Consider the following 26801-nt stretch of genomic DNA (forward strand, 5'->3'; position numbering starts at 1 on the left):
TCCAGAACAAATATGTGACTTTATTTTTATTTTTTTTGGCAGAGCTGATGGATACAAAACGGCGTCACTTCTGTCTGCTGGTTATGAGAAAATGCAGCATTTTACAATCAGGAAAACAAAAGTATAAAAATGTACAGCCACCAATATAATAACATTGCACTTTAAACCAAGAAGAAGAACCAGAAACCAAGTTTACAGAATTTACACAAAGGCACTGAAGGACCCGCTGGGACCGACCCGCAGGGACCGACCCGCTGGGACCGACCCGCTGGGACCTGCCGCCTGCGGAGCTCCACTGAAATGCTGAGGACCCACTGATGCTGGAGCAGCCATCAAATCAAACTGACGTTCATCAAGTGCTGTTTCAGGTTTTCAGATTTTACAATATTAAGACTAAAGATCTCCTCGAACGCTGCAGGATCACACGTGCGACGTCCGAGACTAAAGCGCGACCGTACGTCGGGATTCTTTGGCAAAAAGAGGCGTAAGGTAAGTTAAAGCAGGATTCCAGAAGCACAGCAGCTTCGGAACCTTTTTCATCCAACGGGCACTTTTAAATCAAACACCCTTGAAATGCTCGCGGTGCGTTCAGGTGCACGTTGACAACCGTTCCCCAGAAGATCCCAGAAAAGAGATCTAGAAGGTCAAAGTGGATCAACTGAGCTGCAGTTTCTTTGGTCTCAAAGTTCATTTCTAAAAAAAACACTTTAACATCTTCAAAGGTTCCTGCTCAGTCAGCTTCGTTAGCATGGTAGCCTCTTTGCTAACGCTCCTCCTGTGTTCCAGGTGAAAGGGGCGGGGCTCACCCGGCGGGGGCGGGGCTCACCAGGCGCTGCCGTGGCTGCTGATGGACTGACAGTTGCTGTAACGCTTCTTGACGATCATGCTGATGTAGGCCTTCATCAGCTTGGCGACGTCCATGACCTGCAGGCGGGACGAGAACAACGGTCACTTTAATCCGAGCCCGTTTCCTCCTGGAACCTTTCCGGTGAGAAGAACCAACCATCTGCGTCTCGAAGAGCAGCTCGCGGCCCTCCACCACGATCTTGTAGGCGTTGGGCAGCGGCGCCCCGAAGGACAGGATCTGCTCGTAGGGGAACACCTCCAGAGGCCACGCCTCCCCGCGCTTGTAGACGGACACGGCCTCGCGGCTGATGCCCAGCCACAGCTCCGCCGGGAACGCCCCGTCGCCGCACTGCCGCAGGTCACAGATCAGGTTCAGGTTCTGAGGATGCTGGCTTAGATCAAAGCGGGTTCCTCACCTCCACGTTGAAGAGCGTGGATCCGTAGCCCTGCCACTCCTTCACCACCGCCATGTACTTGACCATGGCGTGCTCCTGGCTCATCCCCTGCAGCTTCCTCCACTTGTCCATCACGCTGGTTCGGACCGCCGCCGCCTCCTCCCGTAGCCACGCCTCCAGGCTGTGCTCCTCCTCCAGCCGTTGCCGGCTCAGCGAGCCGCTTCGGAAGCTCCGCCTCAAAGTTCCCTCCAGGAAGCTGGAGCGCTTCCTGTCAGCCGTCCCGGAGCGCTCGGCCAGCGTCCCCCGGCGCCCGGAGCGAAGGTCTTGGCCGAGTTCTGCACTCGAGCTCGCAGCCGCGACATCGGGACAACCTGAGACATCTCTGGGGGGGCGGCGGCGGGGGGCCGTGGTCACCTGTGAGGTACTGGAGCCGCAGGGCCGCCAGGAACTGCAGGGTCTCCTCCGGGGCCGGATACTGACCCCGGATCACGGCCTCATGGGCCTGCAGACGGACGCACGCATGAGGGGCTACACAGTGGGTGGGTGTCTACAGGTGTGGGTGTGTCTACAGGTGTGGGTGTGTCTACAGGTGGGTGGGTGTCTACAGGTGTGTGGGTGTGTCTACAGGTGTATGGGTGTCTACAGGTGTGTGGGTGTGTCTACAGGTGGGTGGGTGGGTGTCTACAGGTGTGTGTGTGTCTACAGGTGTGTGTGTGCAGCACCTGTTCAAACATGAAGGCGAACTCCACGCTGTCTCTGGGGACGCTGTCTGTGTCCAGGAAGCAGTAGAGTTTGAAGTAGAACCTCCAGCCCGTGTTGTGTTGGTCGGCGCTCGCTGACAATCTGAAAGCAGAGACTCAACGTTGGATCTGAGGAGCGACGCCACCTTCAGGCTCCGCTAGCGTGCTAACCTGCGCCGCGGACGCTAAGGACGCAGGCTAGCGCGCTAACCTGCGCCGCGGACGCTACCTTTCAACGCACCTTTCAAACTTGGCGAGCACGTCGGCCACCACGGCGCGGCTTTCGATGGCTTTTTCTGAGCTGTCGTTGTGCTCAAAGAGGGCGAACATGTTCTTGCTGTCCTCCATGGCCAGACCCCGGATCAGCTTCTCCACCACCTGAGACACACACACGGTTCCTGTGAGCCCAGCAGGACCCAGCAGGACCCAGCAGAGCCCAGCAGGATCCGGCAGATCCATGAGGACCCAGCAGGATCCATGAGGACCCAGCAGAGCCAAGCAGGACCCAGCAGAGCCCAGCAGAGCCCAGCAGGATCCGGCAGGATCCATGAGACCCCAGCAGGATCCATGAGGACCCAGCAGAGCCAACCAGGACCCAGCAGGACCCAGCAGGATCCATGAGGACCCAGCAGGATCCATCGGGACCCGGCAGACCCACCTCTCCTGCTGTGGTGTGAGAGTTGATGGTGATCTTGCAGGATCCTCCTCCGTGACAGTAGATGGTGGTGCTCATGTCCTGCGGGCCAGGATGGCCCGGATCTCCTCCTGCGACGGGACGTTCTCCCTGGCTCGGGTCTTCCTCAGAGCCTCCAGGGCGAAGGCGGCGTAGTGATCCATCTCTGAACCAGCACACAGCTCCCGAGTCCTGTCGGGAACCCGGAACACAGTCAAAGCCTCGTTTGATGGTCCTGGGCTTCCTGAGTGGGCCGTGTGTTGTCATGGCAACCGCATACCTCTTGAGGTGGAACTTGAGGTATCTGAGGATGCTCCTGGTGGGGATGAAGGTGCAGGACATGCAGGCCAGGATCTTCCAGGTGCAGAGGTTGCTGCAGCCTCCTGGCTGCGGCGGCCGCGTGGTCTGTTTGATCAGCTGACAGTAGAGCTCGTCCCGCAGGGGCGGAGCTCCTGGCCCGTCTGGAGGATACCCTGGATGATGGGCACCGGGTCGGCCACGCCCTCCAAGTGCTGCAGCGAGCTGAAGACTTTCAGGGCCTCGTGCTGCAGGGTCGAATAGTTCCTGGTTCCTGGAACTGATGGAAACAAGTTCTAAGATCCACAAGATCAGGCTGTTAAAGAGCGTTCCTCGTCCTGTTCGTCACCAGAACATCTGCTGTTCTTCTCTGGAGGCCTCGCAGGTAAAGATCCCGATTCCAGGGCTCCCGCCCCCCGAGCCCGCCTCTGATTGGTCGGTACTCACCTGGCAGGTGGACGTCCCCGTAGGGCAGCGGCAGCAGGGGCGAGTGCAGCGGGTGGTGGCTGTGGCGGAGGATGGGGTTCCTCCTGTAGATCTGCTCCACCACCTCCAGGTTCAGGCAGTTCTCCTGCAGACAGGAGGCGATTCGCTTAGCGTGGTGACCTGGCCACCATCGGGCTGTGGCGGCGCCTGCTTCCTGACCTTGATGTCCTGGATGAGCTGCTGCGTGGGCGTGTCGATGGGCGCTTTGCCGTCGATGACGTTCTGGATGGCGTTGGCCCAGCGCGCCGCCTCGTTCAGCAGCTTACAGTAGAGGCGGTACGAGTGCTTCCGCCCGTACACGATCACGGTCCAGTAACCTGGAGAGACGCTCGTGTTCAGAGGGGCGGGGCCAGAAGACCTGCTGGCGGCGGTCTGCGTCTCACCCGTCTCTTTGAAGTTCTTGTCGTCCGGCTGGACCACTGAACACAGGCTGTTGAGCACCAGCGTTCCCAGTTTAAGGGCGTTCCTCTCGGAGCTCTTGTAGTAGTCCAGGGAATTGTGGGTAAGCAGGAACCAGCGCTTCTTCAGCTTCAGCGAGGCTCTGCTGCTGTTCTTCATCTCTTTGTGTAACCAGCCTGGAGGGATCAAAGACATCAAAGTCAGCGCGTGTTGAAGCTTCGCATCGACGGCGCCGCACGTTTGCGTCACCTCGGATGAGGAACTCCTGCCCGTCCACGCGGGCGTCGCCTTTGGAGCGCTGCAGCAGGGTGATCCAGTGGTGCATCTCCTCAGGGGTGTCGGCGTTGCACTGCAGCACGCGGTGCGCCGTGATCATGACGAAGGCGTTGGACCTGGAGGGGGGCGGGAGGAGAGGAGAGAACAAGAGTAGGAGAGGAGGGGAGGAGGAGAGGGGAGAAGGAGAGAAGAGGAGGAGGTCAGCTTCCTGCCGAGCCTCGCTGGGTCAGGGCTGGAGGAGGTTCTCACCTCTCTGGGTTGTCGGAGGCACAAACTGAATCGATCATTCCCACATCCAACGTTCCCTGAAAGGGTCAAAGGTCAGGACCGGGACACTGAGGATCTCACACACACACGCACGCACACGTGCACGCTCACCACGGCGTTCTGGGGGTTGGCCTGCTCGTCGTGCATCTCTCTGATCTCCTGCTCGGTGGAGCCGTGGACCTGACTCAGCACGCTGAACCACTGGCTGTAACCACGGAGACCACATCAGTGACCTGTCTCCAGCTAATGAAACGGGCGGCGAGCAGGCGCAGCTCACCTGGCGTCTTCCGCTGACTCGGCGATCAGGTGGTACGTCCTGTCGGGCATCACGATGTCGAGGCCGTTCTCCTTCCCGGTGACGTCGATGATTTCTCTGCAGGTGACAAACGGAGGTTAGCTTTAGCCTGCGCGGCGCGTCGCTCGTCGTCGTGGCCACCAGGTAACATCAGGGGCTGACTCCGCCCTCTTTGCTGCCGCCACACTCGACCCCACCCCATGACCCGTCTTACTTGGCTACGTGCATGTCCAACACGCCCTTCATCTTGTCCTCACTGTCGTTCTCGAAGTACATGAGCTTGCTCTGCCGCAGCACGAACCAGCGGCGTTTCCAGTTGCGGCGCGACAGCGTGGACGAGCCGCCGCCCTCTTGTGCAGCCAGCCCTGCTTCAAGGCCTCCTGCTTGGCCCGGAACCACAGGAAGGTCTCGTCTTTGAGGACACACCAGCGGCGCTTCCAGGTGTTCATCAGGCCTCCTGGAGAGGAGAGCAGCTGCGGTGAGGCGTCCACATCTGGCGGCGAGCAGGTGTGACCGGGGACGCACCTTTGATGTAGAGGAAGCTGTGGAAGTAGGGCAGGGACACGCAGCTGTAGACCGAGTCCCGCCGGGACGAAAGCTCATCGTCCGTGTCGAACCTGTCCAAGTCGTCCTCGCTGTCCTCGAACTGGAAGAGGACAAAGACGGTTAGGTGACATCACTTCAACCAGGTGGGCTGCAGACGGCAGGACGGACCGAGGACTGGGCGCCCTCCGAGCTGAAGCGGTAGGCCCCCGAGCCGGCGTAGGTGCCCGCGGATCCCCGGTAGTCCGGAGACCAATGGTCGCTGCGGGGGTTGGACAGAGCCAAGCTGCCGCTGGACGCGATGGCGCCCTCGTCGTAGTCGTCCTGGTCGTAGTCCGAATCCTCGTCCGGAGGGATCAGCTCCACCGGGTCCTCGGCCGGAGCCGCGGGTGCGGCCTGCTGGCGGCAGTAGGCGGAGTCGGCGCTGTGGCAGGCGGCAGGAAGCGGCGGCAGCGGCTGGTGCAGCAGGGCGGGCAGGGGCGGAGGGATGGCGCCCTCGTTGGCGTACGGATCCTCCTCCGACGAGTCGTCGCTGGTTCGTATCCCGCTGGTCCTCTGGCCGTCTGAGTGGCCGTGCTCGCTCGGGTTTGGCGAGTCTTTGAAGGCCTCCTCGTCGGCCCCGAACCCCTCATCCACCTCCTCCTCATTGCTGCGCCTTCTCCTCCCGAACTCTTTCTCCATCTCTGCCTCCTCGCCGCCTCCCAACGAGCTCTCGATGTTCCTGACGCACTCGTCGATCTCGTCGAAGTTCAGAGAGTCCAGGAACTGCTGCGCCGCCCTGCAGGCTTCGTCCTCCAGACGCCGGAGCTCCTGGTCTCTGAGGAGCTGCAGGCGGTTGAGGGAAGCTTCGGTCAGAGAGAGTTCCTGCCGCTCCTTCTGCCTCTGGAGGGCCTGGATCTCCCGCTCCAGTCGCAGGATCTCCTCTACCTTCGTGGCCTCGTGGGAACGGATCAGGTCCAGGTCTTCGGGCTCGTCCGGTGTCTCAGCCGCCATCGTGTCCATGACGGCGGGCTGGGTCACAGGCGCCAACTCTTCAGAGCGGCACCGATCTTCTCGTCTTCTGGCCTCCTCAGCCTGAGAAGAAAGGACCCAAACATGAAGATCATGTTTCCTTGATGTTTCCACATCAGGAATCGGATCTGTCGTATTTGTTAGAAGAGCATCAAATCTTGAAGAGAAGGAGGTCCGAATGATGAGAAGCCAGAACCAAAAGTGGGCGGAGTCTGCCGTACCTCTCTGGAGCGTCTCTCTGCCTCCAGCTTCTGTCTCTGCCTGCAAACACAAACGAGACTAATCAGCTGACGAGAGGAGACAGGAAGTGAGAAGCTTCGCCCAAACAGCAGGAAGGTCATTTCCTGTCTCACAGCCCAGGTGGGGAGGACTTCCTGTGGCCGACTGGAGCCTTGACCTGATGTTGGCTGACCTTTCCCCACAAGGCTCACCTCTCCAGCTCCTCCTCCAGCTGCCTCCTGCGGCGCTCCTGCTCCTCCAGCTCCTCCTCCTGCCTCCTCATCCTCTCCTCTCTGAGACGCCCGTACGCCCGGCGGGCCATCTGACCGCGGGCCTGTTTCTGGAAGGTCAGCGCTGCCCGGCGCAGGAGCAGGAACTTCCTCCTCCAGTAGAAGGCGCGGTAGTTCTTCTGGATGACCACGACGCAGCGCAGCAACTTCCTGTACTGCTTCCTGCAGGCGGAGCCACAAACGGTTATCCACCAATCAGCAAAGGGGACGTGGCGGTCCGAGGGAGGCCTACCTGGCCATGTAGCCCAGCATGTGGGCCTGGATGACCATGGCGGCCTTCAGCACCTCCAGCTCCCTCTGCTTCTCCAGACGGTGTTCCAGAGACTCCCGGAGGAAAACCTGAGGAGGTTTTAGGACATTCCGTCATTTTTGGATATAGAGAGATTCATCCATCCGTCATCCATCCATCCATCATCCATCCATCCATCATCCACTCATCCATCCACCCTAATTAGAGCAATACAATAAAAGCTGCTACACACTTCTGAGCTCTGTTGTCAGGAGCAACATCTCAACATGACGGGTCAGAACCCCCAGCAGAGAGAACAGAACCTCATCAACCTCATCAACAGGACCTGGAGACCCTCAGGATGGAGGTCTGAGTCCCTCTGAGGGAACTGAAGTCGTTTAAGGTTCTGCTGAGCAAACATCTGATCTGAGACCAGAAGATTCACAATGACACACACACACACACACACCACACACACACACACACACACACACACACAACACACACACACACACCACACACACACACACACACCTTGGTTTTCCCCAGCTGCCACTCTGCTCCGCTGTCGTCATAGAGGTGCAGCAGCTGAACGCAGCTCTGTTTGGGGTCACCTGGTACCGCCTCAGCCCGCATCAGGACCCGGTACCTGCAGGGGGGTCGGGGGAGTCCAGCAGGTTCACGCATGTGAGCAGCTGCACGTGAAACTAAAGTGGTGTAGAAGTTCTGATTCACACCTGGAGAAGAAGTCTTGGAACGGCCTCCGAACTGGGAATCCTTTGCTTCGGATCTTGACCGTCTCCAACATGCCAGAATACCTGAGCTGGTTCAGAACCAACGTCTGGTCGAACTGGTCGGGCATCTAAACACGGGAGAGAAACAGGAAGACCATCAGACACAGCGCGACGCCCTTCAGTGACCTTCACAAGGACGTACGCTGATGGTCAGGGATCAGGTTCTGTGGTTAAACCGGATCTACCGCTCCCATCACCATGTGACCTCGTCCTGGCGAGAGGTCACATGACCTTCACCCTTTTCAATGTCGCCGTGCGTCAAACATTCTTTAACTTCAACCCTCAGCTGCAAACAAAGAATGGAGAATGGTGCTTGTGGGGACCCCGTCCGAGTGTGTGTGTGTGTGTGTGTGTGTGTGTGTGTGTGTGTGGCCTCAGAAATAGAGCGTGCTTTCAGAACTCCTAATGGCCCCTTTATTCAGCAGCGTCTCCCCTGATGGCCCGTTGATGGACCCTGAGAAGAAGGCAGCTCCGCTGACTGACTGAATGGGCTCCTTCACCAGCCGGGGGCCACGGAGCAGCTTCATTAGCATACGGGCACACAAAGACCAGCCGGGTCAGGGTCCTCTGGCCGCCAGCAGGGCTGGAGCTTCTGCCCCACCTCAGGGGTCATGTGACGGCAGATGGAGACAGAGGAACTGAAGCCCCACCAGAACATCACAGGAAACCAGTTGTGAAACCAGTGCAGAGAAGAGGAGGGGGAGGAGGCCACCCTGGAACATAACTCAGCGCTGACGTGGAATCAACCTTGAGATTCCTCCCAGAATCCAGAAGAATTTCAACTTTAAACCTGTTTTATCCTCCTGAGTGGTTTCCAGCAGATCAACAGCAGCAGCCGCTCCCCGCCCAAACTTCTCGTTCAACAGGGCAAGAGGGCGTGGCCATCAGTTGGGGGCGTGGTCACTCACTGGGGCATGGTCATCTGCTGGGGGCGTGGTCATCCACTGAGGCGTAGTCACCAGTTGGGGGCGTGGCCATCCATCGGGGCATGCTCATCAGATGGTGTGCTCATCCACGGGGGCGTGCTCATGCACGGGGGCGTGGTCATCTGATGGGGGCGTGGTTATATGCGGAGGGCGTGGCCACATGCGGGGGGCGAGGGGGTCCGGCGTGTCGAAAATGCTCTGTTTCCACCTGTAACTCTTTGATCTGAGGCTACTTTTGGAGTGTGAAAACACGATGATGGCGAAGGAACGAAGATCTGACCAACATCTACAGTCCTGATCCTGCTGGATTCTCAGGATCTGGTCGATCACCTGATCATTGTTCAAAGACAAACTAACCGTCGGGACAGAAGAAGGAAAATCCACAGGTGACCAACAGGAACCAGTGAAAGTGACGATGATGATGATGATGACGATGATGCCCAGAACCTACAGCTGATCCCACGCAGGTCTGTGATCCTACCCGGGTCTGTGATCCCTCCAACGTCTGTGATCCTACCCAGGTCTGTGATCCCACCAAGGTCTGTGATCCTACCCAGGTCTGTGATCCTACCTGGGTCTGTGATCCCTCCAACGTCTGTGATCCCACCAAGGTCTGTGATCCTACCCGGGTCTGTGATCCTACCCGGGTCTGTGATCCTACCCAGGTCTGTGATCCTACCCAGGTCTGTGATCCCTCCAAGGTCTGTGATCCTACCCAGGTCTGTGATCCTACCCGGGTCTGTGATCCTACCCAGGTCTGTGATCCTACCCAGGTCTGTGATCCTACCAGGTCTGTGATCCCTCCAAGGTCTGTGATCCTACCCAGGTCTGTGATCCTACCAAGGTCTGTGATCCTACCCGGGTCTGTGATCCTACCCAGGTCTGTGATCCTAGCGCAGCACCATCCAGTGTGAAGCCCTGAGCTCAGTCAGAGAAACCAAACATCTCCTCAGACGTGCAGCAGGTCTCATCCTGCATCGCTCCACTCCAGCGTCTGCTGGGAAACTTCCCAGAAGCTGCTGCCCGACACACACACACACACACACACACACACACACACACACACACACCACACACACACACACAACACACACACACACACACACACACACACACACACACGATCCCAAACAAAGGCTTTCAAAGACACGACTCCTCCTTCAGAGTGTGGAGGGAGGACCCTGGTTGCTATGGCAACGTGTCTCCTGCTGAGGCTAATTTGTGCAGCCTGTGTGTGTGTGTGTGTGTGTGTGTGTGTGTGTGTTCAGATCTGAATGAATCACTTCATTCCCTCTCATTTGCATCGACTTGACTGATTTTCTTGTGACTAAATGTTGTATCAAAGTAATTATTCCTGTTAGTAATAGATTACTGTTCTACTCCTGTTGATGTACTCACCTGAGTCACCTGAGTTTCTGCTCGTGTTCATTCCTTCCTTACCCCTCCTTCCCTCCTCTTCCCTCCCCCTCTTCCTTACCCCTCCCTCCCTCCCCCTCTTCCTTACCCCTCCTTCCTCCCTCTCTCCTCTTCCCTCCCCCTCTTCCTTACCCCTCCTTCCCTCCCTCCCTCCTCTTTTCTCCCCCTCTTCCTTACCCCTCCTTCCCTCCCCCTCTTCCTTACCCCCTCCCTCCCTCCCCCCCTCCTTTTAAAAGTGCACAAAGAAGCTGAAAAGTTTCAGCTCTTTCTCGAGCCATCAGATCTGCCCCCTCTGGGAGGATCGGGGGGGTGGTTTGGGTTGACCGGACACCTCTGGGGGCCCTTTAAGGCCCGTTCACTCCCCCGGGGCCCCTGGCCCCTCCCCCACCCATTAACAAGCACTCAGGAGCCTTCGGGCCTTGTTTAACAGCGTCCCACCATGAAGCGCGTCAGTGGTCCGGCTGACGTCACCATGGCGATCAGACCGTAAACACCATCAACAGAACCAGTGGAGGAGCAGCCCCGGGGGGTCAACAGGTGATTCACGCAGAACATCAGTCAATCAATAAGAAAATCAACTGATCAGGCTGCTGATCGTCACCATGGCGACCTCTGTTGGTCCGTGCTGCTGCCTCAGGGGGCTCAACGTGTCTGAGCCTCCCCATTATCCAAACATTCAACAGCGTTCTGCTCTGTTCCTCAGCAACACGGGGTCAAAGGTCACCAACAGGGTCAGACAAGGCCTGTGTGTGAGTGTGTGTGTGTGAGTGTGTGTGTGCACTGACCTTGTGGGCGTTTGGTTTGATACATCTGATGAAATATGGGTCGGCGGTGCTGAGAGTCGCCATCAGAGAGTGTAAAGAATCCTGAAGAGGACACACACACGTGAGTGGTGAGGACCCCCCCCCTCTACCGTATCACCCCCCCCTCTCTACCGTACACCCCCCCTCCTCTACCGTACACCCCCCCCTCTACCGTACACCCCCCCTCCTCTCTGCCGTACACCCCCCCTCCTCTACCGTATACACCCCCTCCCCTCTACCGTACACCCCCTCCTCTACCGTATACACCCCCCCTCTCCGTAACACCCCCCCCTCCTCTGCCGTACACCCCCCCCCCCGCTCCCTCTACCGTACACCCCCCCCTCTACCGTACACCCCCCCTCCTCTGCCGTACACCCCCCCCCCTCCTCTACTACCCGTATAACACACCCCCCCCTCTACGTACACCCCCTCCTCTCTGCCGTATACACCCCCCTCCTCTACCGTACACACACCCCCCTCTACCGTACACACCCCCTCCTCTACCGTACCCCCCCCCCCCTACCGTACCCCCCCCCCTCCTCTACCGTACACCCCCTCCTCTACCGTACACCCCCCTCCTCCCTCCTCCCCCCACCCCCCTCCTCTACCGTACACACCTTGAACTGGGAGATGACGGTGGGCCGGCGGTGTTTGGAGCTGCTCTTCAGAGTTTCCTGTTTGTTCCGACTCAGCACGTGTTCGAACAGATCGTAGACGAAGTCCCGCCTGACAAAACACAAGCGGCATCGTCATGACGACAGTCAGCAGAGCGGAGAGGATGGTGAAGGGGAGCAGGGCGAGACGGACCGGCTCTCCCTCAGCAGGTTCAGGACGTCGTCCCTGAACGTGTCCCTGTTCTTCTGCAACATCCCGCGGACGTCGTACACCACCTGGACACACCAGCAGGGGGCAGCACAGTCAGCAGCCGCTGTGGTTCACCTCTGTATTTAACAGCTGGAACAGTCCTCCAGGATTCTTCTGAGTTATCCAGGAGGACCTTTGATGTCCTCCAAGGACCTTTGATGTTTCTGCTTCTCACCTCTCCTGCGTAATGTCTGACCCCAAAGAAATGCACAGCAACACGCGGCTTCACGTAGAACGGGTTTTTCTGGGGACAGGAAGTGACAACAGCGTGAGCGCCACCTGCTCAAGGGGGCGGAGCTAACAGAGCAGCTGAAATCAGGTGACGGTACCGAATGCTGACTGTGCAGTTTCTCAAGCAGAGTGTCGTCGGTGGCTTTGGGGAAGTGACTCTCTTCATTCAGGAGAGCCAGGAGGCCCAGTTTCTATGGAAACATCAACACACTTAAATATGTAATGATGTGGGCGTGGCCTGAGCAGAGATGGGACGTTCTCACCTTCTCAATCAGATCCAAACACTCCCCGTTGTCCATCCAGTTGATGTCGACCCACACTAAGCCCTCCCTGCAGAGCAGACACACCTTCACGCTCACTTCAGGTCATTCATGGAACCAAAGGTTCCGACTTTCACCCACTTGTTGTATTCAAGCTGCTCCAGGGAGAAAATGTGCATGTTGAAATATTCCTGGAGCTTCTCGTTTGCATAGTTGATGTTGAACTGCTCGAAGCGGTTCACCTGTGGAGGAGACGGGGCAGATGTTCCGGGTCAGGTGAGGACGTGAGGAGGGACGGACCCTCAGAGGTCCAAACCCACCTCAAAGTTCTCGAAACCAAAGATGTCCAGGATGCTGATGGACTTGAAGTCCTCTCGCCCCCTGATGCGACCGTTGATTTTGCAGATGATCCAGTTGAAGCACTGAGAATAAAGCGCCATGGCCATGGAGTCCCTGGAGTCCGCCGCCTGCGGACACAGCAGAACCGCTCAGAGAAGCCCGCCTCGCCTCCCAGGAGGTCCAAAGCTTTAGAGGCGAGTCCACAGCCTGACCTGCTCCACCGTGAGCGGCGTGGAGATCTCCTCGCCCCTGAGGATCATGGACCGGTGGGTCAGGACCTCCGCCAGCTGGTCACAGTTCAGGCCCAGAAGCTCAGATGCTCGACTGAGAGCTGCAGGAACAGAACCCCACCCGTGAGCCAGACTCCGCCCACTTAACGAGGCTTAAAGTCGGCTTTGGTTCAGTGAGTCTCACCTGACTTGGACGAGACCTGAGCTCCTCCGGCCGTCATGAACTCGATGTTTCCAGTGTGGAGGACACCAGCCAGGAGCCGCAGGACCTCGCCGATGTTCTCCTCCGTCAGCTGCATCGTGCGCATCGATTTCTGTGCAGCGCAAGTGCAATTTTAGCCTTTTTAGCTGTTCCTGAGAGGGAAACATGCTAACTGGCTGCTAACGCTGGCTGTTAACGCTGGCTGCTAACGCTAGATGCAACGCTAGATGCTAACGCTGGCTGCTCACGGCAGCTGCGTGGTGGTGCGTACCAGGACATCGTGGAATGTGCTGTGGTCGTGGAGCGTCTGGTCTGAGCTGCAGCTGGACTGTTGCAGGTAGTGGAAGCTGTCGGGGGGAGTCAATGCTAACGTCTCTGCAACGGGACAGAAGACAAATTCAGCGTCCATCCACATCAGGCCGTTACCGAGGCAGCAGCGTTAGCGTCACCTCTCTGTTGGCTGTTGGTTCCGGCTAATAAAGCGTAGAATATGTGGTAGTTCCTCTCTCCTGGGTTCTGTCGGACCACACGGTTCTGTAAAGAGTAGCTCCTGAATGTTAGCATGAAGCAATGTCAGAGGAAGCTACCCTGCTCTAACAGCACAATGCTACGCTACATTAGCCCTCCTGGAGTTTGGGGAACCTCCCAGTCTAAATGCTTTCAACTCCGGTTACCATGACGACCGTGCTTAAATGTGCTTCTGCAAATATCTGTAACATCACGACCCGTGCGGGTGAGGGGGCGTGGCCGTCCCACAGCTTCAGCTCACCTTCTCCAGGAGGTCTGAGGTCAGGAAAGGTCAAGGAGCCCAAGAGCAGCAGATGTTCTACCACCGCCCCCCCATTATGGTCTAAATAACTCAGCAGAAGTCCAGAGCGTCCCAGAGGGGACGTCCACAGAGGGGACGCCCCAGAGAGGACGTCCACAGGGGGGACGTCCACAGGGGGGACGTCCACACGGGTGCTGTGAAGGATACAGTCCACGATCCGGCCTCCCTGGATGTTTCCCTTCTGGCTGAAGTGCAGCTGGACGAACTTGCCGAAGCGGCTGGAGTTGTTGTTGTAGACCGTCTGGGCGTTCCCAAAGGCCTCCATGATGGGGCTGAGGAGCGCAGAGGAGCCGTTAGCGGCGTTAGCGGCGTTAGCAGCACAGCACCAGCACCACAGCGCTGACCCACCTGCTCTCCAGCAGGGCCTCCTCCACGTGGGACGTCCCGTCTGAGGCCGAGAGCTCCAGCGAGTGCTGGCTCATGCACGACAGGAACTTCAGGATCAGCTTGGTGCTCTCGGTTTTCCCAGCGCCGCTTTCGCCACTGTGGGGGGGCAGAGAGGAGTCGAGGGTTCAGACCGAGCGCCCGAGGTTAAAAACAAACTCTTCTCCAGCTAAATCACCGTTTAAAATGATCCCTGCTGGGACCAAACCATCAATGAAACGGATGCAGGAATATCAGGAAAATTCAACAGTTCGCCCACGCGCCGCTAGATGGCGCCAAGAACGAGGAGGAAACCCAGATTCAATAACAAGGTCTCGCGCGCGCGCACGCACAGGTTCAGGTTTCAGCTGTGGATTCTGACACCAATAAATTCTGAAGGACCCTCTCAAGTATGTGGGAGGGGCCTCAGTGACCTCACAGGTGTGGAGGAGGGGTCACGAGGTCAGCCACGCCCACCTGGAGGCTTTGGCTTCACATGAAGTGGGTCACATGCTCCAAAATGCCCCAGTTCCCCCAAATGATCCTTGACCTTTGACCCTTTCAGGGGCAACTTGAGGAAAAATGATTTGATGTTGAAATAAAACCCTGAAACTGCAGCTTTGCCCCTGAGCCCCCCCCCCACTTCCTGCTCCACTTTACCATTTATAGCTCGTCTGGTCTGGATGTGTGTGTGAGTGTGTGTGTGAGAGTGTGAGAGTGTGAGAGTGTGTGTGTGTGAGTGTGAGTGTGAGAGTGTGAGAGTGTGTGTGTGTGAGTGTGTGAGTGTGTATAAGTGTGCGTGTGTGTGTGTATAAGTGTGTGTGTGTGATCCAGGGAACAGATGTTAATCAAAGCCAGGATCGGAGGGCCTTTGATCCTGTAAAGGTTTCCAGATGTGGAGCTGCTGCAGCTGCAGAGCAACAATTAGCAGCTAATTAGCAACTCGGCTACTAAAAGCTTCACTTTCCCCCGTCGGGTCAAACCCAGCAGAAACTTTAGTCGCACTGTTGCAGCATCAGCAGCCAGGCTAACACCTGCTAAAGCTAACGAAAGTTTCCCGTCGTCACCATGGCAACGGAGGATCACAACCGCGTGGCGAGCACGGCAGAACCCGGGTCCACTCACCTGATGAGGACACACTGGCTCTGCAGCCTCTTCCACAGCGAGCGATAGCATTCGTTAGCCACGGCGAAGATGTGCGGCGAGATCTCGCCCAGGTGGTGGCGGCTGTAGCGCTCCACGGCCGAACGCTCGTACAGGCCCGGCAGCACCTGGTACGGGTTCACCGCCGCCAGGATGGAGCCGATGTAGGTCTGAGGAGAGAGAGGGACAGGTGCTAGCTTAGCATTAGGCTAGCATGAGCTGCCAGGATGCTCACCTGTGACATCATCACAGGTGAGACGAGTGTGGGGGCGGAGCCAAGGGCAAACACGCCGTCGCCAGCTGAACTGGTCCAACGACACGCCGAAGACCTCCTCCTCCTCACCTTCATCACCACCTTCATCATCATCATCACCTTCACCTTCATCATCCTCACCATCATCAGCACCAGCACCGGCAGCAGCAGCACCGGCAGCGGCACCAGCAGCACCAGCAGCGGCAGCACCACCAGCAGCAGCACAGCAGCGGCACCGGCAGCAGCAGCACCGGCAGCAGCACCACCGGCAGCAGCCGCACCAGCAGCAGCACCAGCACCTTCATCATCATCATCACCATCACCTTCATCATCATCATCATCACCTTCATCATCATCATCACCTTCATCATCACCACCTTCATCATCACCATCATCATCATCATCACCATCATCATCACCATCACCACCATCACCTTCATCATCATCACCTTCATCATCACCACCATCATCATCATCATCACGTTCATCTTCACCATCATCACCTTCATCATCATCATCACCTTCAACTTCATCATCATCACCTTCATCATCATCACCATCATCACCTTCATCATCACCATCATCATCATCATCACCATCATCACCAGCTCTGAGCTCGTCTGTGACCACCTGCATGAACCTCGGCGCCCTGAGTCTCGTCTCTTCATGGTCAGAGGACCAGTGGACCAGTCTGGTCCACACGTGTCCAAAAGTGTCTCTGGGAGAACCAGAGGGGGGAACCCTGAAGGTTCTGAGGTCCTGAAGGATGTGAGCAGCTCAGAATCTGGTCGTTTGGTTCCTGACCCAGAGAAACCGTCCAACTATGCTAGCATAACGACGGCTAACCAACCCCCCCGTTAGAATACAGGGAGAAATGAGGATGTTGTTCAGCACCAGAGGACAGAAACCTGAGAGTGTGTGTGTGTGTATGTGTGTCTGTGTGTGTGTGTGAGTGTATGTGTGTGTGAGTGTGTATGTGAGTGTATGTGAGTGAGTGTGTGAGTGTGTGTGTGTGTGTGTGTGTGAGAGTGTGAGTGTGAGAGTGAGTGTGTGTGTGTGTGTATAAGTGTGTGTGTGTGTGTGTGTGTGTATAAGTGTGTGTGTGTGTGATCCAGGAACAGATGTTAATCAAAGCCAGGATCGGAGGGCCTTTGATCCCGTAAAGGTTTCCAGATGTGGAGCTGCTGCAGCTGCAGAGCAACAATTAGCAGCTAATTAGCAACTCGGCTACTAAAAGCTTCACTTTCCCCCGTCGGGTCAAACCCAGCAGGAACTTTAGTCCCACTGTTGCAGCATCAGCAGCCAGGCTAACACCTGCTAAAGCTAACGAAAGTGTCCCGTCGTCACCACGGCAACGGAGGATCAGAACCGCGTGGCGAGCGCGGCAGAACCCGGGTCCACTCACCTGATGAGGACACACTGGCTCTGCAGCCTCTTCCACAGCGAGCGATAGCATTCGTTAGCCACGGCGAAGATGTGCGGCGAGATCTCGCCCAGGCGGTGGCGGCTGTAGCGCTCCACGGCCGAACGCTCGTACAGGCCCGGCAGCACCTGGTACGGTTCACCGCCGCCAGGATGGAGCCGATGTAGGTCTGAGGAGAGAGAGGGACAGGTGCTAGCTTAGCATTATGCTAGCATGAGCTGCCAGGATGCTCACCTGTGACATCATCACAGGTGAGACGAGTGTGGGGGCGGAGCCGAGGGCAAACACGCCGTCGCCAGCTGAACTGGTCCAACGACACGCCCAAGACCTCCTCCTCCTCACCTTCATCACCACCTTCATCATCATCATCACCACCTTCATCATCACCACCTTCATCATTCTCACCATCACCTTCATCATCCTCACTATCATCATCACCATCACCTTCACCTTCATCATCCTCACTATCATCATCACCATCATCACCATCATTATCATCACCTTCATCATCATCATTACCACCTTCATCATCACCTTCATCTTCACCATCATCTTCACCATCACCATCATCATCATCACCATCACCTTCATCATCATCACCTTCATCATCACCTTCATCATCATCATCACCATCATCATCATCACCTTCATCTTCACCATCATCACCAGCTCTGAGCTCGTCTGTGACCACCTGCATGAACCTCGGCGCCCTGAGACTCGTCTCTTCATGGTCAGAGGACCAGAGGACCAGTCTGGACCAGTCTGGTCCAGACTGGACCAGTCTGGTCCACACGTGTCCAAAAGTGTCTCTGGAGAACCAGAGGGGGGAACCCTGAAGGTTCTGAGGTCCTGAAGGACGTGAGCAGCTCAGAATCTGGTCGTTTGGTTCCTGACCCAGAGAAACCGTCCAACTATGCTAGCATACGACGGCTAACCAACCCCCCCGTTAGAATACAGGGAGTAGAAATGAGGATGTTGTTCAGCACCAGAGGACAGAAACCTGAGAGTGTGTGTGTGTGTGTGTGTGTGTGTGTGTGTGTGTGTGTGTGTGCGTTCTTGTACATGCTAGGATGGACAACAGAAAACAGATTTCACGATCAAAGTGAGGACATTTTGTCTGGTCCTCATAACTCCAGTCTGTGTGGGGGTCATAGTTGAGTTTAAGGTCACCAGGGTCAGGGGGGCGGGGCTTATGAGCATAAAAGTCCTCACAAAGATAGATATACAAGGATGTGTGTGTTGCTCCTTCCACTGGAAACTGCACATGAGGTGAGTGAGGCCACCAGCACAGATGGTTGCAATCATACTGGCCACACACCACACAACACACACACACACACACACACACGCACACACACACACACACGCACACTCACACACACTCACACACACTCACTCACACACACACACACACACAGAGCTGAAGCTACTGAACAATGTTCAGGGATTTTTCTCAAAGATAAGAAAAATAAACATTTCGCATTTTTAAAATTCCTTTCAGCTACTGGGACAGAGAGGGTAGCTAACTGGTTCTACTGGGACAGAGAGGGCAGCTAACTGGTTCTACTGGGGCAGAGAGGGCAGCTAACTGGTTCTACTGGGACAGAGAGGGCAGCTAACTGGTTCTACTGGGGCAGAGAGGGTAGCTAACTGGTTCTACTGGGGCAGAGAGGGTAGCTAACTGGTTCTACTGGGACAGAGAGGGCAGCTAACTGGTTCTACTGGGACAGAGAGGGTAGCTAACTGGTTCTACTGGGGCAGAGAGGGTAGCTAACTGGTTCTACTGGGGCAGAGAGGGTAGCTAACTGGTTCTACTGGGGCAGAGAGGGCAGCTAACTGGTTCTACTGGGGCAGAGAGGGTAGCTAACTGGTTCTACTGGGGCAGAGAGGGTAGCTAACTGGTTCTACTGGGGCAGAGAGGGTAGCTAACTGGTTCTACTGGGGCAGAGAGGGCAGCTAACTGGTTCTACTGGGGCAGAGGGGGCAGCTAACTGGTTCTACTGGGACAGAGAGGGTAGCTAACTGGTTCTACTGGGGCAGAGGGGGTAGCTAACTGGTTCTACTGGAGCAGAGAGGGTAGCTAACTGGTTCTACTGGGACAGAGAGGGTAGCTAACTGGTTCTACTGGGGCAGAGAGGGCAGCTAACTGGTTCTACTGGGGCAGAGAGGGTAGCTAACTGGTTCTACTGGGGTCCCTGCCTCCATGTTTCTGCTCGTTTTCCCACCACAGACAGTTTCAGGAATGTGACCATAATGGGAGCACTGGGACTGGACCTGTGGTTTGCTGGGAGCAGCTCAAACCATCAGAGCAGCACTGGATGAGAGCGGGGGGGCTGACTGGGGGAGTTAGCGCTGCCGTTGCTAACTCTGTTAGCCTGAGCCGGGCCATGAACCAAGGGACCGTCGCTGTGAGCTGCAGCTGGTCCCTCGTCCACATGGTCCCGCTGGGTCCTCGTCCACATGGTCCCGCTGGGTCCTCGTCCACATGGTCCAACTGGATCCTCGTCCACATGGTCCAACTGGGTCCTCGTCCACATGGTCCCGCTGGGTCCTCGTCCACATGGTCCAACTGGATCCTCGTCCACATGGTCCAACTGGGTCCTCGTCCACATGGTCCCGCTGGGTCCTCGTCCACATGGTCCCGCTGGATCCTCGTCCACATGGTCCAACTGGGTCCTCGTCCACATGGTCCCTCGTCCACATGGTCCCGCTGGATCCTCGTCCACATGGTCCCGCTGGGTCCTCGTCCACATGGTCCCGCTGGATCCTCGTCCACATGGTCCAGCTGGGTCCTCGTCCACATGGTCCCGCTGGATCCTCGTCCACATGGTCCCGCTGGGTCCTCGTCCACATGGTCCTGCTGGGTCCTCGTCCCCCCTGAAGGGGGCGCTCTCCCCCAGTTCCTCCCTCCTCCCGTCACACACTGATTGGATAATTTCAACCACATGGGAGCGTTCAGATGTGATTAAAGTAACGAGGCGGCGTTTGTCAAAGGTTAGCGTGCAGGAAGGACAAAGCCGCCTTTGTCGTCTGCTGCTCCGGTTTGTTCAGCGAGTCGTTGGCGGCGCCTTTGTCTCACGTCAGAGCGCCGAACGTGATTGGTTCCTTCAGGGGGACGAGGTCAGCACAACCCAGCTGCTTTGTTTGCTAATTAGCTAAGCGTGAAAAGTGGGACAGCGCGTGCGGCGTAGCTCAGATCTTCTGATGAGTCACCTGACTGCTGCTGATGCTAACGTCAATGCTAACACTAACCCTAACAGCAAACACGGTCACATTGAGCTTTGAAAACTTCAGGAACGCTAATGCCGAGCTAACGCTAACACGGTCCGCAGAGGAAATGATGTCACATCTGCTGCCGTTTCCCACCGCCGGCCGTGGTCCGAACATCAAAGCAGATCCAGAACAAGGCGCTTTTTTTGAACGCTAAACCACGATGCTAAATGCAGCATGCGAAGCGGCCACACCTTAACCACAAGGCTTTCACCGACGTGAACTCGTGTTTTAGAAGGAGACTTTTGGGTTCACGAGGCTAAACTGCAACCGCAGGTTAGCTTTAGGGCGCTACGTTTGCCAGCTTCTCACCATGCTTAAATGCTAGCCACGGTTGCTACATGGAAACTACTCTAAGGCTGGGTCAGGGGTTGCATGAATGTAATCACGTCAGCTTAATTCTGTTAGCATAAACTTGCTAATGATTCAGCAGTGCTAGCTAGTCGGCAACTGTGGGCTTCAAGGTCAACCTGAAAAAAACGGAATTCTCAGATTTGTGGTGGGTTTTGTTCCAAAGCTAACATGGGACCCGCTAGCTGCCCCTGGACTCCTGGGACTGGAACACCAGCCTCTGGAGCCGTCCTGAACCCAGCAGACCACAGACGGCCCACACGGGTCGTCACGACCAGCTGAGCTAATGTGAAACACCTGTGGACGAAAGGCCGGCGTGTGCAGAACACCTGCGCTCAGACTCACATAGACGTGTCTCTGCTGGTATCGGAGGAACAGGTTGTGCAGGATGGCGCCGTCGTGGAGGTCCTCCAGCGTGGACATGTCCTCCACCCCCCTGGGGCTGCTCTGGTGCATCACCTGTACCTTCTGCCAGGTCAGCGTGGGCTGCTTGTGCCTGAACACCTGCAGCACAACACACACAGGTGAAGCACGGCTGGACGATGGAGGAACGACCAGCAGCTCCTGGAGCTCCGCCCCCACGGACGTGTGGAGGTGTTCCACTTCCTGCTTTAGTCACATGACCAGCTTCTTTACGGTTATTTTCTCCAAGCAGCTTTTGCTGTCATTTCCCATGATGCACAGCGACTGTACGAGGACCCATCGGGGGGGGGGGGGGGTCACTGCTGTCCTGGATCACCTGTGGATCACCTGTGTGACACACACACACACACACACACACACACACACACACACACACACACACACACCCCTACCTGTCCATAGTCTGTGGTGAAGACCACGACCCCCCCCGAGCACGAGGACACGGTGCTGGGAAGATACTGGTCGTCCTCCCGTAGCCACACACGGTCCCCCTGCAGCAGGAACACGGACAACGTTGGTTAGCTTCGTTAGCTTCGTTAGCTTCGTTGGCAGTAGCGTGTTGAAGAATCGGGTCCTGCCGTGGCCTTGCTATGGCGTTACCATGGCAACGTCGCTGCTGGAGGACAGTAAATCTAGAGGGAACCTTAGCTGGAGGCAGCAGCTCCAGCTGGGCCTTAGTGGGAAGGTCAGCAGCCTTGATTAGCATCACATGCTAATGCTAATGCTGCCCCTCCCCCACCGCCCTGGCTGACACACACACACACACCTGTGAGTCTCAGATGGTCAGCTAAGCATTGTCCCCCCCCCCCACACACATACACACTCCCCCCCACACACACACACACACCCCCCCCCACACACACACTCCCCCCCCACACACATACACACTCCCCCCCACACACACTCCCCCCCCCCAGCAGCTGTCCGGTCCGAGGAGTCCACTTCCTGTCTGTAACAAACGCCGGCCTGTGCTCCACCACAGCTCCCAGCTCCACCGGGACAGAACCCTGCTGTGTCTCCTGACCTGGTGCATTCTGGGGGATGGAAACATCTGCTGCCCAACAGGCTCCTCCCACATTAACCAGGACAGGAGAGGTGGAATAACTGGATCCACCAGGATCCACCGGGATCCACTGGGATCCAGCAGCAGCCTCACGGCCCATCAATCACCTCTGAAGAACATCTAATCATCTGAACTGGACCATCTGTCCAGCAGGTTCTAGGAGAGCTGAAAATGTTCAGAACCAAGAGGAACCTTCAGAGGAACCTTTAAAGAACCTCCAGCGGAACCTCGTTTCCCACGATGCACCTGGGCCAAAGCTGCTGAGCTGCTGTGGGAGGAACCACGTCTCGCCACCTCCTCCAGCCCGGCGCCGCGGCGCTCCTCTTCCCCGATAGATGCGGGTCAAAGGTTCTGGTTCTATTGGCCTCTTCGAAACAAACGTGGAGTTGTTGCAAACGCCTGACGGGCTGAAGGTAGAAGGTCTTTGTTCCACGTTAGCTGAGTCAGCGAGGTGGCGGCGGGCTAATCCCGCCTGTAATCCCAGTGACGCTGACGCAGCGGCCATTTTTAGCCAGGCATTCTCCAGGGGGGCCTCATCAGACGGGGGCTCGTCCGTTTAGCTGCAGCCGTGTTCAATCATGCTAACTCACGCTAATGCTAACTGACGCCCACCGACCTGCTCTCATCCAGTGATTGAGCAGCCACCATGCTAACATGCTAACAGAGTGGGGGGGGGCAAATAAAAGACCAATTGACCTAATTACTTCTGCTGTGTGTGTGTGTGTGCGTGTGCACGTGAGTGTGCCACAGGCCCGAGCGGAGGCCCGGCCCACGTGTGTCCCAGCTGATCCGGGTCGAGGGTCCCACTGGAACCAGTCCGAGCCGGAGTCACACTTCCTGTTTCCTGACGGTGGATCAGCTGAAGCAGCCTGACCCAGAAACCGGTTTAGCACCTCCGGCCCGGTCTGGTGACTTCACGGCTGTTTGGACCAGCGCCGGCAAGACCAGTTCCAGCCCATTGGTGGTCTGAGCCTCAGGTTCAGGGGGGCCCTGGACCTGGACCTGGGTCCACGTGTCAGACAGGAAGCTGCTCCGTGTTTAATGATCCGACTGATTCTGGTCCTCTGAGAGCTGGACCAGCACAGACCGGCACCACCAGGAACCAACCAAGAGGTCCATGAAGAGACCACCACCAGGAACCAACCAAGAGGTCCATGAAGAGACCACCACCAGGATCCTGGCAGGAGTTTGGTGACAGGAAGGGAGACAAAGACCACCCGCCCATCCAACCACCTCAGACCACTAGTTAGTAGGGTTAGGGTTAGGGTTAGGGTTAGTTAGTCGCTTCCTGTCCAGGTTGGGACGGTTGGAGCGGACCAACGTCCTCGTCTCCAGGTGTGAGCAGCTGCGCTCTGATTGGTGGAGCCAAAGTCAAACAAACCCTGTGACCTTCAGGCTCACCTGGCTGCTTGAGTCAACAGACACACACCTGGCTGCTGATTGGCTGAGCCATCAGGACGTCGGCCAATCAGCAGCGAGCATCAGCCAGCGTTGATTAAACCTGCCCCCCCCCCCCGGAGACAACAGAAACCTGATCCGGAGCAGGACGCTGGGACGCTCGTGTTGCTCACCCACAACATCAAAGCCAACATCAGAGAGTGACCCAACGCCTCGCTAGCGAGCGGCGGACGCCGTCCTAGCTAAAGCCAAGTGTTAGCATTAGCAGCCCTGCTAACGTGTGCAAACACGAACCTTCTCACGGGTAGAACCAGCCGCAGACAATTACCCATGATGCTCTGGGGCGCTTCAGCCTCTCCCTCCTGTAAACATGCTTAAAGGGATCAACTCCCTCATCTGGGGGTTGATCCCAGCCGGGATCTGATCATCTGGAGGATCGTTTGTGAGGAACGTTAGCAGCTTTAATCTTCAGGAAGCTTTGAAGCGGCTTCACGTCCTCAAAGCTTCTTTGTTCCAGCGGCCGAAGACAAACAGAGCAGCTGATATCTGACACCCACGTGCACGTCTGGAAAAGCTGCGCACGCACGCACGCACGCACGCACGCACGCACGCACGCACGCACGCTCGCCCTCCAACATGTTTGTTTTACTGGCTGGCTACCAGCTCGCCGACCTTTGACCTTTCGCTCTGCTACACAGGAAGCCAAACTGTTCAAACGCACCAATCAGAGCGCAGCGCCGCTACCTGTGGGGGGGCAGACGGTTGCCCCCGACAACAAGTGGGGGGTCAGGAAAGTCACCTGTTTACCATCACTTTTATAGACGTAGAAATGTGCACGCACGCACGCACACACACACACACACACGCTACAGCACATTATTGCAGTTTTACAGCGTTTCCAAATGGTTATTAAGCTTGAACTTAAGCTGTAGTTTACTGTAGTTTACTGTAGTTTGAACAACAAAAGCGGCTCCAGCTTCTATTTTTAGCTCCTCATGAAACTCCTCCGCTCTCTGCAGGAAGAGGAAATACCACAGGATCCGCTGGGACCGTCCAGGCCCCCCGTCTGCCCCCCCCCCCCCGTCTGCCCCGTGTCTGAGGGGTTCTGGAGTAACTGGTGCAGAACCAGCGCTGCTCTGCGCCACCACAGAACGCGCACTGGGAGTTGGGCGCGTGCGTTGAAGAGGCGGCCGGTCCAACATATGGAGCCGACGCGCAGCACGACGCTTCTTACCTCTGAGAAGAAATTATCCATGTTCACGCGGATCCGGCAGGATTGAGCGTCAGAACCGCGCGCGGCCGCCCGAACCCGCTCATGTGTCGTTGGGCCCGTTTCCAGCAACTTTCCAGAAGTTCGTGAGCGCGGACGGAGACTCAGAGCATGATGGTCCGCGCCAGGAGGGGCTCCGGCCGCCGAGCTTCTCTTTGTTCCATGGATCCCTCCCGAACTCTTCAAAGCCGAACCTCCCGGAGGTTCTGCTCCTCTCCGCGCGCCTCCGCGTCCGGAAAACGGGTCAAACGTGCGGCGGCCGAAGCGAAACCGCCGCGGAAACTTTGAAGCTTCAGTCGGTTCCGTCGGTGGAGAACAAACCTGGAGCTCCTCCTCCGCCTCCCGGGCTCCTCCTGCCGCCCCAGAGGAGGAGGAGAGGCGGGCCGGGCGCCTCCCGAACCTGACCGCGGGCACCCACAGGTGTGTCGGATGATCACGCGGCTGCGCGATCCCCCGTGACGTCACCCGGCTCCCACAGGTGCGACTCCTGGTTAAAGTCCGCGTGGCCTCAATGTTTTTTTGAAGTGGCGGTCGCGTCCGGTGGGAAGATCCGTCAAAGCTTTAAAATGCGGGCCGGAGCCGCTGCAGCGCCCCCTGCTGTCTGCTCCGTCCTCTGGACCTGGGACAGCAGGACGGGACATGTCCACAAGGTCCAGATAAACCTGAAGGAACAAACAGAAATAAACATTTTATTCACGATAAAGCAGCTGAACGGAAGAAGGTTACAAAGGCAACGAAGGTCAAACATATTTTATCGGAACATTATTATATTTTTTGCTTCATAAAAGGAAAAACAACAAAAAAGGAGGAAGTTAATGACTTAATTAAGATCATTCTGCGCTTTCTTTGCCAACAGCGCCACTTAGTGGTGATTCGAGAAAACAACCTTTCAGTTCAGGAGGAATTGAAAACATTATATGTTCATATGAACATAAGCTGAACTGTAAGAATAAAAGAAGCAAACTGACGCGATCATGTTTTCATTTTAAATTAATGTCTGTGTAAATTCTCAGTCATCCAGGTCATTGTATCCAAGGTAGTTTTCTCTGTCAACTGGACTGGGTTTCTTCTCTTCTATCCAGAAGGTTTCTTCAGTTCTGAAATCGCTGGGGAGAGAGCTTGAAAATATAGAGCCCCTGTGGCCCATTAGCATGCTAATGATCTGGGTGGTCACCTGAGAGTCATGCAGCCACAGGGGCTCTATATTTTCAAGCTCTCTCCCCAGCGATTTCAGAACTGAAGAAGCCTTCTGGATAGAAGAGAAGAAACCCAGTCCAGTTGACAGAGAAAACTACCTTGGATTTTAAATTAATTTAATTAAAAGTTTGAGTAAGAACTCTAACAACTCGTCTTCATGTTTGACTATCTCAAATTAAACACAGGACTCATTCTGCACAGTAACAACATAAATTATTGGCAAACACGCCTGAATAATATTGATTAAGAGACTTATTAATGAATTATTATATTTGTCGTTCAGTTCAGCGCCTGCAGGTGCGCGCGGCGCCCGACAGGGGGCGCAGCGCGGCCGCAGCAATTAAAACAGTCCCAACATCCAAAAATGAGGAGATTTTCGAGCGCAGGAAGTTGTTGCGGGACTTTAATCCTCCACGAATGTGGTCGCCAGGCAAAGATTCGCGGTGGTGACCGAGGAATGAGGCTTTTAGCGCCTCCCCAGCGGCCAGACGGGAAAAATCCGCTTTTCTCCTCATGATAAACCAGTAAAAACATTTTCATTCAACTGGAAACCACTTGGATTCCGCTCCGCCGACGCGCACGCACGGACGCGTGTGCGCGCAGGCGGAGGAGTGGAGCCCGCAGCGCGCAGCAGCCACACGCCGCCTGACGCGCAAAAGAAGCCGCAAAAAGCCGCGATTGCGCCACGAGCCACGAGCAGCGCCGGAACTCGAGCGACCAGGTAAGAACCGACGGATCCGGTCCGCGCTCGGGGGGCACGTGCGCGGTCCATTCCTCTCATTATTCG

General features: G+C 56.5%; 2 protein-coding genes across 2 annotated transcripts in view; one reads left to right on the plus strand and one right to left on the minus strand.

Annotated features, from left to right (window-relative positions):
• Nucleotides 1-26801, minus strand: part of myo10 (myosin X) — a 27804-nt gene continuing 1003 nt past the window's right edge. The window contains 46 exon segments of the mRNA XM_057056692.1: nt 1-924; nt 1004-1195; nt 1263-1544; nt 1547-1642; nt 1645-1743; nt 1964-2084; nt 2223-2359; nt 2640-2722; nt 2725-2846; nt 2935-3100; nt 3103-3231; nt 3399-3522; nt 3597-3754; nt 3821-4012; nt 4086-4228; nt 4362-4417; nt 4491-4584; nt 4657-4752; nt 4889-5024; nt 5027-5131; nt 5200-5320; nt 5389-6291; nt 6450-6489; nt 6660-6899; nt 6970-7076; nt 7501-7615; nt 7704-7828; nt 10888-10968; nt 11523-11631; nt 11713-11795; nt 11945-12013; nt 12099-12191; nt 12264-12330; nt 12402-12502; nt 12581-12727; nt 12812-12930; nt 13014-13143; nt 13303-13406; nt 13481-13565; nt 13801-13814; nt 14008-14132; nt 14209-14343; nt 15349-15536; nt 21009-21167; nt 21479-21577; nt 24782-25479. Coding sequence (XP_056912672.1) covers nt 823-924; nt 1004-1195; nt 1263-1544; nt 1547-1642; nt 1645-1743; nt 1964-2084; nt 2223-2359; nt 2640-2722; nt 2725-2846; nt 2935-3100; nt 3103-3231; nt 3399-3522; nt 3597-3754; nt 3821-4012; nt 4086-4228; nt 4362-4417; nt 4491-4584; nt 4657-4752; nt 4889-5024; nt 5027-5131; nt 5200-5320; nt 5389-6291; nt 6450-6489; nt 6660-6899; nt 6970-7076; nt 7501-7615; nt 7704-7828; nt 10888-10968; nt 11523-11631; nt 11713-11795; nt 11945-12013; nt 12099-12191; nt 12264-12330; nt 12402-12502; nt 12581-12727; nt 12812-12930; nt 13014-13143; nt 13303-13406; nt 13481-13565; nt 13801-13814; nt 14008-14132; nt 14209-14343; nt 15349-15536; nt 21009-21167; nt 21479-21577; nt 24782-24802 — 6213 coding nt within the window. The 5' untranslated portion in view covers nt 24803-25479 and the 3' untranslated portion in view covers nt 1-822.
• basp1 (brain abundant, membrane attached signal protein 1) overlaps nt 26412-26801 on the plus strand; it is a 7174-nt gene continuing 6784 nt past the window's right edge. The window contains exon 1 of the mRNA XM_057056703.1: nt 26412-26735. The gene's annotated coding sequence lies outside the window, so the exon portion shown is untranslated. The remainder of the gene's footprint in view (nt 26736-26801) is intronic.

The sequence above is a fragment of the Takifugu flavidus genome, chromosome 15 (genome assembly GCF_003711565.1).
Source record: "Takifugu flavidus isolate HTHZ2018 chromosome 15, ASM371156v2, whole genome shotgun sequence".
In the NCBI taxonomy this organism is placed as follows: domain Eukaryota; kingdom Metazoa; phylum Chordata; class Actinopteri; order Tetraodontiformes; family Tetraodontidae; genus Takifugu; species Takifugu flavidus.